A 19,345-nucleotide genomic window follows, 5' to 3' on the forward strand; every position below is an offset into this window, starting at 1 on the left:
AACTTCTTCTCGACTACGCCTGATATACTGCCGAAACCTTGAAACAAATGAATAATTATTATCATTTATATCGGAAACGTATATAAGACAAACTCACTCATTTCACCGCGAAAGAGAGTCACTTTCATCTCTCAACTCCCGCATCTTTGGAATAAACGTACTTTCTTCTTCACTATCGCTATCGTCAAAAAACATTTCGCGATCTTTTTTTAATCACAATTCTAATAGAATACCAAATTAAATTTGTTTTTCGGCATTGATATTTGCAGTTATATCATTCTTACTTCCTTCTTTTCAAACCAAAAATTATGATCAAATTTAAACAAAGGCAGTGCTTATTTCATTTCATTTCTGATTTTTTTCCATGACCAGTTTAGAGTAAATTGGCAATGAATCGGGTCAACTAACACAATGTGTTTTTATAAAAATCAGTTATCCTAATCGTTGTCCGCACATCTGTCGAGAACGGATAGTTAGACTATGAGCTGTCTTCCTAATGTTATTCGTCTCCACCCAAAAAGTGTTTTTGCGACGTGAAAAACTGAAACATTTTTGAAGGAAAAAGGTAAAAATCGGAATAAATATTTTCCATCATGTATGCTATACATTTTATACGTTTTTTTTTTTTGCAAATGGGGAATCATTTTGAACTAAAATTATGTCGTTATCGTAACTTTATTGATTGCTTTTATTTTATTATTGAGGCTTTAAAATACAAACTTCATTCGCTTTTAGCCTTGAAAAAAAAAAACAATTAGAAAGCCAATCAATCGAACTCACGAAAGTTTGCTTAGTAAAAAAGTGAATATTTAAAAGTATTGACATCATAGAATAAATTTTGGGCGGACCGAAGTTTGTCGAGTGTGCTAGTAACACAAAAAAAATCGTAAAAACTTTTTTGTTTGATGATTCGGATTCGGTTTGATGATAGTCAAGTATGAATCATACGTATTTTTTGCATTTTTTTTTTAAATTCACTGGCTGACCCAGCGAACGTTGTTCTGCCATTTATATTATTTCTAGAGAATATTTTGGGTGTTAAATAAAACATAACTAATGTATTTTAAGCGTGTTTGAATGTTTTAACGAAAAGAACGAATGAAACCATTTCAACGCAAGTTGGAATGATGTTTCATGATGCAAAGTATTTCATTAACGTAACTTATATGTTTGATCTCTCAGAAGTTAAATGCAAAAACAAAAAGTAGTAGATTTCCGTCGTAAAGTTGAAAAATGAAATAAAGGAAATCAATATTCATATCATTCAAATGCTGTCTCGTTGTAGGAAAAAACACGCTTCTCTTTTTCAATATGCATGGCTAAATTTATAACTGCTGGGTCTCGTTTATGAATTAAGAAACCAACGATACTCCAGAAAAAAAAGGGGCTGTTGTACCGTTCTTATTTGGAACCGCATTACTTCGTTGTTGTCATTCAATCGAGGAGTATTCACAGCGGTATTCAAATTAAGTATCACAGCCATATTGCCACTTGCTGTATCCACGAACTTGCAAATGAATTAATTGCTCTTTGCTCAGCTGAGGCGAAATGGTACTACTCAACGATTTTCAATTTCAATGTCTGCGTTGTTGATATTTGTGAACAACACTATCAGTATTTATTCGTTGATATATTAGCTGTTCGCCTACGCTTGCGATCGTGTCGTTGGTGAAATCTCTAGGAAAACGCTTTGTTCATATTCCACCTATCATGCAAGGCGATAAAGGTTTCGAATCACCGCATGGACCATTCAATAATTTTGATTCTGACGCTGTTACGGCGTTGCTCATGATAGCGTTTCCCAAGTGATTTTTTTCTTCATCAAGCCACTTATGTTGATAAGGTCGTAGGAATCGCAGTCGTTCGCTCTCTACCTTCGCGTACATCTTCTTCTTCAATGGCACTAACGTTCCTAGAGGAACTTCGCCGTCTCAACGTAGTATTACTTACGTCATTTTTATTAGTACTTAGTTGAGATTTCTATGCCAAATAACACGCCTTGAATGCATTCTGAGTGGCAAGCTCTAGAATACGCGTGATCACAGTGCAAGTCGGAGGAAATTTCTTTGACGAAAAATTCCCCCGACCAGAACGGGAATTGAACCCGAACCCCCGGCATGTTAGTTATGACGCTAACCACTCGGCCACGGGAGCACACCTTCGCGTACATGTCGACCATGAATTGTTGGTACATCTCACGACATCATACACATAGAAAACATCGAGCGCACTCTTTTATTTCATTCATCTGAATATGAATAGCTATAGCTATACATGAATATTATTTCAAAATGAGTAATCAATGAGATCACGTTGTCTGATGTTTGTGCAATATTCATCTTGTTCTTTCAGAACGGTCGGGCATTTTTCGCCAATGATATTTCTTCTGATTTGCATTGTGGTCACACACATTCTAGAGCTTGCTAGAATACATTCAAGGCATGTTGTTTGGTATAGAAATCTAAACTAAGCACTACTTAAAATGATGCAAGTAATACTACGATGAGAAGGCAAGCGTTGGAAACGTTAGTTTCCATTAGTTTTTCCAGTTAGTTCTATTGAAGAAGAATGTGGAGAGAGTCGTATGAACGATGTGCGCTAACGATGGATTCCAGATCATTGTTTTGACGTAGGACTACGTCTTTCATTTCTATACCGGGGTGTAAAATCAAAGTTTCGAAAACGAAAGCGTTACGCCGGAGACCGAGATTTTGAGCGTTAATAGCTCCTAAACAACTGAACGAAATGGTACGATAAACACTTCATTCGAAAGATAAAATGTCTACGCGTTATATACTTGTTACTTTTTGATCCAAAAACTTGTTTCAATAGTCTTAAAATTGCTTTCAAAACAGGCTATTGAAATCACCAATCGGTATATAAGCGAGCGCCGCTCGGAAATCCACTCAGTTCTAATTGAACAGCGATTGGAGCATGTTGTCGCTGTTGCGGTGAAGCTCTTTATTTATCATGAAAGCGCGGATGAACGGTGTCACCAAGAGCCTGTTTGTGCACCCTAGGCCAGAAAGGAATCTATCAGGTGGAGAGTGATGCCACAAACGGTTCCCTGGGAAGACATCGCTACACACACATACACGCGCGGCTATTAACAGGTGGTTATCGAGTTGGCATTAACCACTGGTGGGCTTCCAGTATCGAGGAAAATGTGGAAATATCTAATCGTTACTGAAAATAATCTGCCAGTTTCTTTGGGAAATATATTCATGTGAAAGAGTTTAATTGAATGTTTTCTATCCATGTAACACTGTGACCAAATACATTTGGTTTTGTGATTTTTCAATCAATCGCAATTAACAGGATAGCTTCTGAAGATTATTCGTCCCCATCAGTAGGATATTTCCGTATCCAATATTGTATGCGCCCGCAATCGATTATTGCTCAGTCGCCGAAAGTTCCGAGCTCAGAGAGTTCATTCCCCTCTAGTTTGCCTTCCAAATTGCCATCGTAAACCACACCTTCTCTCGATTCAATCACACACAAAAAGCATACTTAAGCGATATTCTGGTGGTGAGACACATTCATTTTTCGTGAGGACATCGACAAGACAACATCGTTGCCTAACGTGCTGGAGGTGGTGGACGGCGAAGGATCGACACATACACGCGCAGAACTCTTTCCGTTAGGATGCCATTCAGCATCGAGAAAGTTCCGGAAAGATCTAATCATTGCTGGAAAATAATCTGCCAGTTCCTTTGGGAATTTTCAAAATATATTCATGTGAAAGAGTTTAATTGAATGTTTTCTATCCATGTAACACTGTGACCAAATATGTTTCAATCAAGTGCTATTAACAGGTGGTTATCGAGTTGGTATTAACCACTGGTGGGCTTCCAGTATCGAGGAAAATGTGGAAATAACTAATCGTTACTGAAAATAATCTGCCAGTTCCTCTGGGAATTTTCAAAATATATTCATGTGAAAGAGTTTAATTGAATGATTTCTATCCATGTAACACTGTGACCAAATATGTTTCAATCAAGTGCTATTAACAGGTGGTTATCGAGTTGGCATTAACCACTGGTGGGCTTCCAGTATCGAGGAAAATGTGGAAATATCTAATATTTACTGAAAATAATCTGCCAGTTCCTTTGGGAATTTTCAAAATATATTCATGTGAAAGAGTTTAATTGAATGTTTTCTATCCATGTAACACTGTGACCAAATACATTAGGTTTTGTGATTTTTCAATCAATCGCAATCAACAGGATAGCTTCTGAAGATTATTCTTCCCCATCAGTAGGATATTTCCGTATCCAATATTGGATGCATAAAACCTTGTGCCTCCAACGTAACGCTCTCGTTTTCGAAGTTCTCCAAATATTCATTCATTCAGAATGAATTCAGATTCAACTTCATACAAATGATCTCTAAATCTACGATAGTCCTACGTCACCCTTGCGGTTATACCATAGATATAACCCACTTTCTGTTTTTATCTTCGAATCACAATTCTCGCGTCATTGTGCAGACACCTTCTATGATTTTGTTAACGCTTGCGCACTGAATCAAAATTGATGACAATAACGTCATTTTGTAAACTGAGCAAGTGTGATTTGAAGTACAGGTCGGACTCGATTATATACAGTTTCAAAAAAAATATTTTTTTATAGTTCAAATACGACTTATTTCAAGAGAAAATGTAACCTTTCAACGTTAATATATTGCGGACCGCTCACGAGTTTTTTCGTGTTTCGCGTTCCGTCTGTTACGGATGGATCACGAAATCACCCGTGTTTTCTACACTTGATGGTTAAATCCTTGGTTTGCCAAGAATCTAACAAGGCCTACCGATGACTCGCCTTCGTCTCATCCACATCGAAGGAAACGATCTCATTCGCGGAATCCGAACAAATGAAGCGTTCAAGTTTGCCCCAAAACGTGCGGTCCTTAATGTGTTAAGATGAAATTGAAATTTCACTAGGAATTGTTCATATTGATAATGCAGTCAAATAAAAAAAGATAGAAGTTGAGCGTCAAAGAACAAATTATAGAGTGGTTTAAGAGCTTCAATTTGATTGATAGAAACAACCAAGTTTAATATGAATTTTTGGGATTGGGAACTTTTGAATTTTTCACCTCCAAAATGTGTGTATTTAAACTAAATTAAATGTTCCGCTGCTATATCATGTACTAAATTTTCTATATTCTGTACTAAATTTTCTCAATTCTTTTTTCATGGTTGAAATTCGAACATATGTGTAGAAGGATTTTTTACATCAAATATGATTAGATATCACCTCCTGAGAGATTCTGGAAAAAAATAATAAACCAGTTCATAAGATTTTTTTTTCATTTTTGCTCTACTTTTTAAAGCCTTTATAATAAAATAAAGAATTCTCTTTTCTTAACGACTTGCATTTACCTTAAATAAAAAAAAAACCCAAAAATCACGATCTAATTATTTTTTTTTCTAAAATTCAGACAAAAATGTGGTCAGTCGCCGTGGAAAAACAGGAACTCAACTATGCATACTCTGAGAGAATTTTTCCGTTGAAGAAAATGATTCTCTCTTGCACTGATACTTTCATATTTTTGAATTCATGATTCGTAACACAATCAAGGTTTTTAATATGGCAACGAAATCTCAATTAACGATTAAGACAACCAGTAGCACGAGAGTAATTTGAAAGAAAAGTAATGGATAAATATGCATCTAAAGAAATTTCTGAATTGTCCTTTCTCCTGAACACTAATGAACTGCAGCTAGAAATAAACTCTGCTATGGATATCCAAGCAGTGAGATGATTGAAGGGATCAATAGCATAGATAGATGAATTGCTATTCGATTTGGTTTCTGGTCACTTCTCCGTGACAATGGTAACGCATTTATCTAAACAGTTTTCCCAGGAAACATCATGTATCCGGCAAGAATTGAATCCCCTTGCCACCACATTATGATAGAATGATTGTCAGTTGTAAAATTCACCCACACTCGAATAATTCATGGCTGTGATGTCGATGATTTTGATAAATATCGAATGAGCAAGTGTGCAGCGATTAGATTGCTTTTCCCCGTATCTTTGTTGAGAGATTGGTTCACTACTGATCGATCTCAATGTGGTAATGGGGAGGAAAACAACTGACTCATCCATCCTCCAACGGTTGTTTCTTTTGTTGTGGGTTTTTCGTTTGACTTTCCGCAACGATGATCTGGTTCTGCGGAAAGATATACTGGCGATGGTTGGAATATGGTGAGCAGGAAAATACAGTTTGGTTTTTACAAGAAACTATATAATGTTAGCATCAGTTAGTTAAAAAAACAGCCATTTTAACAACTTTTGTTTTTGATTTTGTGGAAAGATTGGTGTTACATTTATATTTGTTAAAATATTGTTAGCGATCAATCCAAACGCCGTAAACTAATTGCGATTCTGCACGATTTACGTTGAATATGTGATTGGAATTTACGCTTCACAGTGTCGCATCCGATGTTTTCCACGTGCCAAAGCAGTATCGATTCTGATGTAATTTAGCATGTCGTTCCGCTGTGTCGCATCACCGCAAACCACAATCGCTCATTGTCACCCATAACATTATTTTAATAGCGCTACTAATAAATATCAAACGAAAATCATTATTGGAAAATTGGCAAGCTTCTGCTGCTACTCGCAAACATATACACACACACCTCGTTACTAAAGTTGCTCATCGCCATTTGCTCTTCAAGCTTGCTCGAAATACAAAATTCGAATTGCAAAAAAAATCAAGCAAAGCAATGCCAGAATAATACACTAATCTCCTCGCTCTACTTTTCTCTAACTCGATTAGTTCTCGTTTCATCCCCGTTATCCCCGGCCCTTTATTGTTTCTGTTTTAACGATTACCCTTACCTTCTTTGCTTAAACTCTGTTTCTACCGTCCCCCCACCACTCCGGAAAACTCCCTCTCATATTATGTTTTCAGTTGATTTTATTTGTCTGGCCTCTGCATGTAATAGTATTAATTTCAGGGACCGTGACAAGACCGGCAAAGCAGCCATCGTCAGAATGCCATCCGCTCCAGCTCACACTGCCGAGGAGGCTCGTCTATTGGGGTAAGCACAAAAACCAAAACAAGACAACAACTGCAACAAACTCCCAAGCAGCGATCGTTAATTCTCTGCCTAGCGTTTCAAGTTTCTTTTTTATACTAATTTAAATAGATTTGTTTTTGCGTGATTGATTTTGAAATGATTTCTAGCCCGCCAACATCTTGCATATTGGTTTTAGATCCTAAACATATTCAAAACAGCATTCCACAACCGCCTCACATTCATAATCACAACAATCAAACAAACAGAAATAAGAAGGCTTGTACAGTTCGTGAGCAGCTCTCATTTTCCCAACGTTAGGTTGTTCTATAATACATAATATCACACATAATTCTGATGACAGTAAGCTCCTCACGTACAGATATTTTACAGATGAATTTCACTGTACACGTTTATATTTAATGAAGACGAAGTGTCAAGTATCACCATCAGTGTTGTCTGGAAATGAATGGCCTCCAACGAGGTGACGAATACGCATCATTTCCACGGCTCCCGGCGGATCACACACACACACACTTCATAGTTGCAAAACCTTATTTGTTTCCGTCAATCGTTAATGGTATGCAAATACCATGCATAGAGGTGGGAGTTTCAGTACGTTGCAGTTGGCTACATACCAGGAGAATGCAAATACGAAATATGTCTGAGGTGTAAGGCATATGGTTTGATTCCGGTAGTACACACAATCGCGCGTGCTTCAGGCACCAATAAATCACTAGCAATTGCAATCGAAGGTGAATTATCTACCACCAGCATGGGGTTTGCAGCGAGTCATTTCATCTAGACCGACAGATGGTGAGGCACGAATGATTGAATGATATTGCAATGCCACGCTTCTTGCGGATTTGATGCTATGTATTTCCCGATGTTCATTTTGGTGTACACATTTACACAAAAACCTCAGTTCTGTTCTTTATTAAGTTTTCGAAATCTTGTATACCTATGGTAACTGCACACAGCAGTGCCAGAGGAGTATTTCGAAGTGCATAGAAAAAATACCATTGGCCAATGACATGATATTTGTTGGACACAACTAGTGAACAAACTTATTCTCTTGATCAAAACAGAATCAAATATTACCCTACATATTTTCTGTTTAGATTAGATTTTTCATGTTGTCATATTTTGTGAATTGAAAAGAAATTAAAATGTAAAAATGACGCGGAACTTTCTGATCCATCATACTATGGCTAGGAAGCAACAGGCAATGTGGTATTACTAACTTTATTAGTTTATGCTACGCAGTTAAAATCACATACACTTGAGAATGAAACGTTTTATTTCGCAGGAACGTGAGGTTAGGTAATCGAAACATCATTGAAATATTTCTGCTTCTTTGTAATTTAACAAGTTACCTGTAGAAACACTTTAGGGCAGTGTTCTAGTTTAGAAATTTGAAAAAAATCAAAAATTTTTTCTTTCATATTTCTGTAGTTTAGGCATTCAAGAATATCCCCGAGAAAGGAATTATCGAAAATCCTATTATTTACCGAGTTAGAGCCATTTTAGTGATGCGATACTTAACCTGGTACGACCATAATAATGAACTCCAAACGCGTTTTTTCTCGAAACTAGTTTTTTCAATCTGGTGTACACGATATCTCAAGTTCTACTGAACCGAATCATGTCGAATTTATATGGATACAATCTGCATCCCTCTCTATCGCATGAACTTCTAAAAAAGGATATTTTTTAAATTTTAATATTTTAAAAAATCGGGGAACGTAAGAAAAGACGTTTTAAACCGCATTTAGTTTTTCAAACGGCCGTCATTTTGTCAAAAAAGTTGGTTTTGACTTGTCCGAGGTTCATGCGATAACGGCATCTTCACTGATTCAGAATCTGTTCGAATTTTTCGTTTCAAATACCCAGAAGGACTGAAAACGTGTTCGCCATGTTACAACTTTTTTTTCACCTCTCTCACTTCTTAAGCTCCAACATATTCTGGTTATGAATGTTTTTCTCCTTTCAATTTATGTTTTATTGTTAAAAGATAGATGAATAAATAATGGTATAATGGATGGTAAAAATATTATTTTGTTTTATTTATACAGAGCTCGAAAAAACGTCCGAAATTCGTGTCTCTACACTACAATACTCTCTTAATGGATGTAGACCCACCTGTCACATTTCAAATAAATGCACATGGGACCTCGTTTACCATATGCACATCTGTACTGAGTTTTTTTTTGGGGTTAGTATTGATGCAATGGTTTGTCCCGTTAAACCTTCCTTCGGAGGACTTCGAGTGTTTTGGCTTTTTCCGTGAGATGTTTTGTAGATCTGAGAAAAATCAACGACACTATCACTCAGCATGTAGTGGAAATGAGTCCATACTTTTTTTTTATTGTGTATGATAGATGATTAGTACAGTCCTCGTTAGGCATCGAATTGGTCAACTGCACTCATTCCATTGTTATACATTTTGCACTGATGGGTAGAGTTCCAATGAAAATGGTCATCCTGAATTTTCAAAGCGAACTTGATTAGAAATGTTGATCCCCACGAAAAACTACCCTGTGCAAGATATCAGCTCAATCGGAATCCATTTAATAGTGTCGCACAGCGGTCAAAGTTTTAGTTTTTTGAAAATCGAAAAATCACCTAAGGAGTAGAGAAAGGGCTTAAAAAAATGTTGATGCCAAATGTCTTAAAATCGTATGAAACGTCGATATTTACTGTTATCTCGGAAAAAAATTTCGTCAAAAATCGACATTCCAGACAAAAACGACTAAGTGCCGAAAAGTAAATTTTTGACAACAATTTTTTTTTTCGAGTTAACAATAAATCTCGACGTTTCATGCAATTCTGAGACATTGGCATCAACTTTTTTTTGAAAACCCCGAGTTACTTTACTCCCCCTTTTGGATGATTTTTCGATTTTAAAAAAACTAAAATTTTGAGATCTGCGACAATAGTAAATGAAGTCCGTATGAGCTAATATTTTACAGAGGGTATTTTATCGTGCAAATTAACATTTTGCATGGAGTCCCGTTTGATAAATCGATATGACGATTTTCATTGACACCCTCAACCATACGTTTTGCTTCGTATCCCGAAAAAACAACTAAGTCCCAGAGTGTTGATTTTTGCTAAAAAAAAATTTCGAGATGACAGATCTCGACGTTTCATGCAATTTGAAGACATTTGGCATCAAAATTGTTTTTAGAAAACTCCGATTTCCTTTACTCCTTTGGGTGATTTTTCGATTTTCCAAAAACTCAAACTTTGACCGCTGTGCGACACTATTAAATGGATTCCGATTGAGCTGATATCTTGCACAGGGTAGTTTTTCGTGAGTATCAACATTTTTTTTCAAGTTCGCTTTGTAATTCGAGGGTCACTTTTTTCCATATATCCATTGGCACTCTAATGATGGGGTTGAGATATCGTACATTTTGTTCAACCGAGATGTACCTGCTACATGTACCTTCACCAACGACAATTCTGTCTTTTTCATATAGACAACCGTTTTGTGAATTTTACACATCAGAATGCATCCACTGAAGCTCCATGCTTGTACTTGCTTGGACTTTTCAGAAATCTCCTTTTAGAATATTTTCATCCATTGAGAATTGCTTCAAATACAACTAGGGAGGCGATCTGGCGTAGTGGTAACATCCATTTCTCTCACGCAGAGATCACGAGTTCAATTCTCACTCCCGACATTCTTCCAAAAATGGAAGTAAAAATGACGAACCAGCCGAAATGTGTTGAAAGTCACTATAATAGAGACAAAAAAAAATATTCAAATACAACTTCAAACAAATGATTACTAAGTCAACGGTAGTCCCACGTCAACTTTGCGGTTGTAACGCAGATGTAACCCACCTCTATTTTCTTCCATATTATTGAAACCACTCACGATACCTTGTTCAAGAGCTTAAGCGAGTATGAACATATTTCAACAAGATTTCCTAATATTTAAGCATAAAAACTAATGTCCCACATAAGAGGATTTTATGGATTTAGAATGCAGACATTAATCAAATAATGTTTATTGTATGAAGTATATCATCTATGCGCTAAACGCCTAAACCAGTTGCTAAACTATTTGGTGGAGAGTGAATCTGTATTTTTGCATCACATCATTTCTGCATCTGTACACGGGTGTTAGTTTTAAATTTATAAAACGAGAGCGTTACATCTCGGTGCAAGGATTTGAGCGTTGATACCTGTTTGCCGGCCGAACGAAGTGACGTGACGTTAAAAAGATGATACAATGAATTGGCGAACTGCATAATACCAGAATTGTAAAAAGAAAAAACAACCAACCGGCAGGCTATTGAGATGTAGATAGTGTAGCCAGTGTAATTTTTTAGTTGTAACCCGCTATAATCTAAAGCAATCCCACTAATTGACCGATTATGCTTGGCTCCACAAGCAGCATAAAGTTAAAGCAATTCTACTTCCAAGTCAGCGAGAGGATCCCTCGGGATACCGTTTATCATATTTATCGTCATCCCGAGCGTACACTCACGACTGTCACGATTCTTTGACACATTTGGCCGCAGTGCGACTGTCGGCAGTGCATGACTCGAAAGTAGAACATCTCTGTTGCATACATACTCACTCAACCCTCCGGAGTGTGTCAGTGGGTAGTCAGTCTCTTGAATAAATGAAATACCTAAGCACCAGCTTAGGCATCCGGATCTACCCCATCATCAGCATTATCATCGTCCTTTGGCTTTCGTGCTCGTCGTCTCTGATGTTCGCGGAGCTTTTTTTTTCTCCCGGCTTGTTGTAATCTCTCTGACGGATGCATGATTTTTTTGTTGCTTTGATCGGGTCGTTATCTGGGGTGCTCGTTTTTCGTCCTGTCGGCATTTTGTCTATTGTCCATCGGGCAAAGAAGAGATCTTGTAAGCCACCAGAAAGCATTCGAGAGATGCTGCATGTGAGCTATCTATTATCTAAACAAGCATTCATATTTTGCACAAAAAAGAAATAACACTTCATATTACACACCATGCATTGACAGTGCCAAAATGAATTAACAAAGTTGGGATAAAGACCTAGTAGATATGTGAATGGTTATGGCTCACAAATGTTGTGCTTCAGTATTGATTCAAATAATTTCTCACTTGCAAATAAAGATGATATGATTTGCTTGGAATGCAATTTTTTTTAATTCAAAAGACTAGGATCCTTCATCATTCATCGTCTATATTCCAGTTTTCGAAAACCATGAACCCTCGTCGACTCATACTTTTTTACGGTTGTACATTTAAACGCTACGGAAGCACGAACAACGGAAACGCGAGAATGGCAAACATCATTAGCGTTTCTTTAGCAACAATGCTGGATTCAACCGAAAGAAGCATCAGCTCCTTTCATCTGCTATTCGCGTGCACGTGCAAGCATGAGCAATGTGACACACTGAGAGTGTTTCGTATTAGGTTGGGGAAAAATAAATCCTTCATTTTTGTGCAAAAATCAAGACCTTCTGGTCGAAGGTATACCCTTTTGTTCGATATCTTGTGCCATCTTGAAACAATAACAACAAAAAAAGCAACAATAGTGTGGTGCATTCTTGATATAAAAATTACTGTAAATTTTGTATATCTATATATATATATATATATATATATATATATATATATATATATATATATATATATATATATATATATATATATATATATATATATATATATATATATATATATATATATATATATATATATATATATATATATATATATATATATATATATATATATATATATATATATATATATATATATATATATAAATGGATTTCTGTCTGTATGTCTGATTCTTATGGACTCGAGGGGAGGGGAGGGGTCTGTCTTTTTTGTATCATATTTTCTGTATCAAACTTTTATTCCATGTAACGGAGAAACATGTTATTTGCAAGTATTTGAAAAATATTGAACGAGTATTGTGTCTGAAAATAATCTGATATTGTAATGATGAGTTTTGGTAGAAATACTAGGAATTTTTTAGTAAAAGGTAAATTCAACGGGGTCGATTAGAAAATCAATCAATGAACAGTTCGGCGATTGGACTCAAGAACTTGCGCTTAGTAAGAAAACGTGAATGTTTGAAGGTATTGATTTTTTTTATTGCTGTTGATAACAAAAAACAAATTTTGGGCGGGACGAAGTTTGCCGGGTCAGCTAGTATCTATATAAATAAAAATGATTTGATGTCCGTTCCTCACGATTTAGCCCGAGAACGGAACTAAGGATTTGAACAGTCAATATCAAGTTTTATTAGTCTGCAGCAGATTTATATGCCAAAAAAGAAATTCTACACCACGAATATAGATCACATACAGAAAAAAATGGGTGGGTTATAACTATGACATAACCGCAAGGTTGACGTGGAACTACCTTAGCTTAGCAATCATTTGTTTGTATTGATTGAGGTTTTGATTGAATGAAACAATTTCCGAATTCATTTTAATTGCAGTGTGAGTGAAAAGAATGGATAAATTCCATGTAAGGTCAATTCATTGTGATAGATTATTCTTCGTTACAAGTAAATTTAATGACAGTCCTTTTACGTTTGATGTGATTTCTAGGACAAAATATATGAACGGAAGAATTATCGAGCGATTATTTTATTTTACATTTCTCTCTGAAGTTTGCATCTCTCAAGTGTACGTACTTCTCGAACCGCGAATTTGCTGGATTTGATGAACTTCAGGCACTCAGTTTCGATTTTGTCGTCGTCGTACGTCGAACGTATATTGTTTAATCAATAGGCGTTATCGCAGCAAACGATTATCAACATTTTTCATAATCATCAAATGGTATGCGTAGAAACTCAGTGAGTAGAGGATATGAAGGCATATCCTTCTATGCAACCTTGAATAACCGAGCCAAAGCGTTGTGTTCGTAGCCGCTTTTGTAATCCGTGTTAGGAGAACGCTTTTTGGAATGCAAAACAAAACATGCGGGTGCAGAAGTATCCCCGGTTTGCATGAATCAACAACTTCAACTTCTACTTTTATACTGCTTTAGACTTGAATGTTCATTCGCCTCTAGCGTCTGCACGATTTACCCAAGTTCTTAACTCTAGAAGACCATGCTAAGGAAACATATTCTAGACTGTACAAAGGCAAGCGAGTATAAAAATTGTTCGCATTTTGCATTTATTTGCAAAGCCGATTTCCCCAGACACCTTGCCAATTTCCACATGCTCAATGGATTTGAAGCCTGTGTTAGGGAAATACATTTCAAACGGAACAAAAATACCCCCGACCTGCATGAATTTGCAACGGCAATTTCCACACGCTCCATGGATTTGAAGTCTGTGTTAGGGAAACACATTTCAGTCGGAACGAAAATACCCCCGACTTGCATATTTGCAATGCTGATTTCCCCCAGGTACCTTAGTTTTGAAATCTCTGTTAGGGAACACATTTCGGTGGGAACAAAATCTCTCCCTACGAAAGTATGTATTATGTATTTGCAATGCCGATTTCTCCAACGCTGCTTGGTTTTGAAGTCTGTATTAGGGAACATATTTCGATGAGAACAAAAGTCCCCCTACTTCCATGTATTTGCAATGCCGATTTCCCCAAGGCTGCTTGGTTTTGATGGCTGTGCTGGGGAAACCGTAAATCGGGCCAATCAAAACGAATCAGTTAGAGCGTTTAGATAACTCTTAACATTTTACAATTATTCAATTGTTTATCTAATGAAAAATAACATTTTATTAATTGCGATAGATGCGTAGAAATATTCCCTATCGATTTATGCAAACATCTTTCCGATCCAGTAAGAAATGTTTGAGTTATAAGCATTCGAAATCTTGCATTTGTTTCTGCATGTTCTGTGTTTTGGTTTTCATTTTACCCCTTATATATTCCGGTTAGACGTAGTCCCACGTCAAAAATAATTTCTGTGTGGACTTGAATGTCCGAAATCATTTAAATGAAAATATCAATTGTTGGTGAGACGAAGATCATCGGCTGAACTGGTACGAGCTAATTCTCACAGCCATCTACCGAAAGAATCGCATTTTTCCTCAACCTGATATTATCTGCATAATGTATGGATAACAAAGCTAAAATTTTATGCATTATGGGTATGAAAAAATATCCTGACGGAGAACGAAATTGCCCAACAGTACATAGACGTTATTTTTTAGCAAAGCAAACTATCTTTGTTCTTCCCCATCTGAAATACACCTGCCATTGTTAAAGTGTTCTTCAAACGAAGTCCAACAATGGTTGGGGCTTTTTCCAACTTGTTGCAGTGGGAGAGCTCCACCGGAAATACATTGCCATTTATGTTCGCTCGTTCGTGGAAAAGTCAAGCGAAGAAATGGGAAGTTGACTTTCCCGTTAGGATCCGACGGCACGAAATTATGCACCATCATCATGCATCAAATAGCAACATCTTATCCGTTTGTGAAACTTAATACCATTTAACAGAACTGCTCTCATTGCCATCATCGCCCCCGGACCAGCCACCGTTATCATCAACGCCGCCTCCTTTAGAGAGCAATTATAAATTCATCAGTCACAACGAGTGCACGTCCCGATAATCGAAACTTATTCAACTGGATAATGGGATAAGGGTTCCCTTTTCTTTGTGCATGCTGCTATGCTGTCACCACCCAGAAGAAGATGAAAAAATCCCCATCACTATGATCCCTTGAAGGGAGTGGGAAAACATGACGGAAAATAGCAACATTTACCACTCGACGAGACAATATTGGGATGGGATGGTTGCAGAATGATTGATTCCTCACTTCGTACAAGGCTTTTAATTGATTGATTCTCGTTGAAAGTATCAATTTTTAGTAGGAGTGCTAATGGAATCCATGTTGCCTACGGGTGGATAAAATTAATCAATTAAAAATCTCATTCCTAAAAATGTTAAGGCTCAGCTTCATAGAAACGAATTAAATACTGTCCAGATGCCAAAATCCCACTATTAAATGTCTTAAGGAGGTATTCTATTGTAGAGACATGAATTTCGAACATTTTTTCGAGCTTCGTAAAAATAAAACAAAGAATATTTTTACTATCCATTCTATCATTATTTGTTCATCTATCTTTTAACAATAAAACAAAAATTGAATGGAGAAAAAATAGTCATAACTAGAATAGTTACAAGCTGATGAAGTGAGGGGGTTCAAAAAAAATTGTGTCTGGGTATCTGAAACAAAAAAAATCGCAAAGATTCTGAATCATTAAAGATGCCGCTCGGACAAGTCAAAAACATTTTTTTTGGCAAAATGGCGACCGTTTGAAGAGAAAAATGCTGTTTTTAACGTGTTTACGTGTTTTTAACGTTTCCCTATTTTTTTCAACATTAAGATTTAAAAAATATAATTTTCATGCGATAAAGAGATGCGTACAGACTTTATTCATATAAATCCGACATGAGTCGGTTCAGTAGAACTTGAAATATCGTGTACGCCAGTTTGAAAAAAACTAGTTTTGAGAGAAACGCGTTCGAAGTTCGTTGTTATGGCCGTACCAGGTTAGAAATATTTTCTTGCCAGGTTAGATGTTTTTTTTTTTTTTTTTTTTTCTTTATTATAGTGACTTTCAACACATTTCGGCTGGTTCGTCACTTTTACTTCCATTTTTGGAAGAATGTCGGGAGTGAGAATTGAACTCGTGATCTCTGCGTGAGAGGTATGGATGTTACCACTACGCCAGATCGCCTCCCAGGTTAGATGTATATTGAATACCTAATATATTCTTGCATGCCTTATCTACAGAAATATGAAGGAAAATTTTATTGATTATTTTTCAAATTTCTAGATTAGGATACTGTCTTAAGATTTTACAGAGCCCTCGATTCACCGTAAATAGTTCATGGCGGTCGACATTTTTCTAGGATGTTAGTTATTTTTTTTGCCTATTCCAACTGGTAGTCCAATCAAAACTTTGCGAATACTGATTTCTCTCGCAATTATTATCTTTTGAGTGAACCGACAAGAAAAAGTTCGGCTTCGTCAAATTGCATTCTCAAACGAAGTTAAAGCTTTAGTATATAAAAATGATTGGAAGGCCCAAAATTTGAGACAGTTGATCCGTTGTATCCGGAAGTACCTTAAGGAAGTTGATACGAAAGTTGTAGAACGTCCTGGCTGGAGTAATCGGAAGACATTGGCTTTTTCCATTTTTGAATAATACTCGTACAATTAAACTTAATGAAATATCTCTCTTTTATGTTAATACCATATTTTGAGTAAGCTGTTTTCCCACTGAATACATTGGGTTATTCGGAAGGTTGATACACTGATCAAGAATGATCTTCAGTTCACGAAACGTGAACAGATGTCTAAAATCACTACACCTGGTGGAACTTGGCTGCCTAAATCACTTCGATATATGGGCTCTAAACAATATGACCGAGAGCTTGCGCAGTAACTCATTTTATTAACACAACGAAAACAGTAAACGGAGCAATTCCTAACGAGCGATAATACTAATTTTTTTTTTTTTTTTTTTCCAAAATATATATTTTTATAAAGGCTCATATGGCGTTAGCCTCACGGGGCCGGGAGTTCAATACAATTTTTCTTATTATCTATGTTAGTAATATGTAACCGATTACTCGCGGTTGGCTCGAGGTTAGTATTACAAGTGTTTTCGTAATTGGGATGTTGCTGCCTCCAATGCTCTGTACGTGTGCCCGACACGGGATACTTCCTATTGGGATGCAGCTGACCATTAATCAGCAACGCCCCCCTAGTCTGTACCTCATATCTAGCGTGGTGCGTCTTTCTCGACTCGAGGAATCCAGGATAGAATGGTCACTAGCCGGCGCAATCATCAGTTCGTGTAGAGTTGTCTATAATACTAAATGTTTAATATACAACAATCCAAAAACTACCATTAGCTACCCCTGGAGCCCGTCTTCGCCAGAAGAAAGTCATGTTTTGTGTCTGGGGAAAATGAATAGGAATTCTTTATTATGGACTTCTACCAAGCAAACCAGTCGATATTTCCAACAAGTACTGCTCGCAAATAGACGAATAAAGGGCAATAATTCAGGACAACGTAAAAAATAGACCAAGAGAAATACGTCGTGTCCTACCAAGACAATGCCAGACTTCATATATCTTTGACAACTCAACATTTTTTATACCAGCTAAAAAGTTCGAACCAGATTATATTCAGTAACAATTATTTTATATTACACATATGACTTTTTTCAGGGAAAAATTTAACATCGTTTAGTCGTGGTTAACTCTAATTGAATGAACTGTTCAAATTTATATTTTAGTGAAATTTAAAAACTATGGAATTTTTTTGTGAGAGAAAATGTTCAAAAAGTGTGAAAAAAATGAGAGATATAATCAGGTCCGCCCTGTACCGACCAGATATCGCAACCTCAGGATATGAAATTCAAAGGATATCAGGATATCAAATTCTTTCAAGGGCGTAAATCTGCTCTGATTTCGTTTAAATCTCCTATATGTATTCCTCTTTGAAAAAAATTGAACGTTTCTTCTAGTTGCGTGCATCAATGATGGTGATTTGGAAATTCGATTTTTCTACCGATTTTGCCAGGAATAATTATTTCTCAAAATTCGTTACATTTAAACCGCTGAACCAATTTCCGTACAAGAATATTGAACCGAACTCCGAATGTCTATTTTAGGCGAAATTATAAAAAAAAAACTTAATGTTGTCGAGTATATATGGAATATTGCATTTTAGGCCCCACCGATGGCAACTTATTCAGACGGTCAAGGCGTAAAAGTAGATAATTTTTAATTTCTATTACACTGTCTTGTTCTTACCAGTGAGCAACGCAACGTGAACTCCCAGGATGAACTCCATGAAATGATACAGAGCTCCGTTTTTCATGCTGCCTGGTTTAGAGTACCTGTGTATTTTTGCATCACATGCATACTTTTATCTTGATTTTTTATGCGTTGCCAAATGTAGATTGAAATGGTCACCATCAAGCAAACAAAATATTGTTCTAATGAGCGATTTGTAAAATGTCTGATTTCTATAATGTTTTGCTGGAAGAGCGCTTGTGTGAATTTAACAATTTGTTTAGACGTATTAGGCACGTTTTTCGATGGATCATTCAATTATCGCAAATTCGAGCACAGCCAGTTTTTTTTACGCGATTTTTCGTATCAACGCGGAGTTTCGCACTAACGCGGATTTTCGTATTAACGCAGTTAAAGAGCGAAACACAACGTGTAAATTGCTATTCCTATGAAAAGTATATAGTATGAGTCTACTATCTATGACTATAAAATAGACAAACAGACAAAGTTTGGTTTTGTATCGAAGATTTCAAGAGGCTTCGCCTCCTGAAGGCTCCATATTGTTCG

The 19,345-nt window shown here is 36.5% G+C and overlaps 1 protein-coding gene across 9 annotated transcripts in view; it reads left to right on the forward strand.

Annotated features, from left to right (window-relative positions):
* LOC129779604 (protein NDRG3) overlaps nucleotides 1-19,345 on the forward strand; it is a 171,883-nt gene that overhangs the window by 111,047 nt on the left and 41,491 nt on the right. For 5 of the 9 annotated variants that reach the window (XM_055787173.1, XM_055787177.1, XM_055787178.1 and 2 more), the window contains exon 3: nucleotides 6,959-7,054. The exons of 2 other annotated variants lie outside the window; for them this stretch is intronic. In XM_055787173.1, coding sequence (XP_055643148.1) covers nucleotides 6,959-7,054 — 96 coding nt within the window. The remainder of the gene's footprint in view (nucleotides 1-6,958; nucleotides 7,055-19,345) is intronic. 2 more of the 9 variants (XM_055787172.1, XM_055787179.1) reach the window with 1 other exon arrangement.

This window comes from Toxorhynchites rutilus, chromosome 3 (genome assembly GCF_029784135.1).
Source record: "Toxorhynchites rutilus septentrionalis strain SRP chromosome 3, ASM2978413v1, whole genome shotgun sequence".
In the NCBI taxonomy this organism is placed as follows: domain Eukaryota; kingdom Metazoa; phylum Arthropoda; class Insecta; order Diptera; family Culicidae; genus Toxorhynchites; species Toxorhynchites rutilus.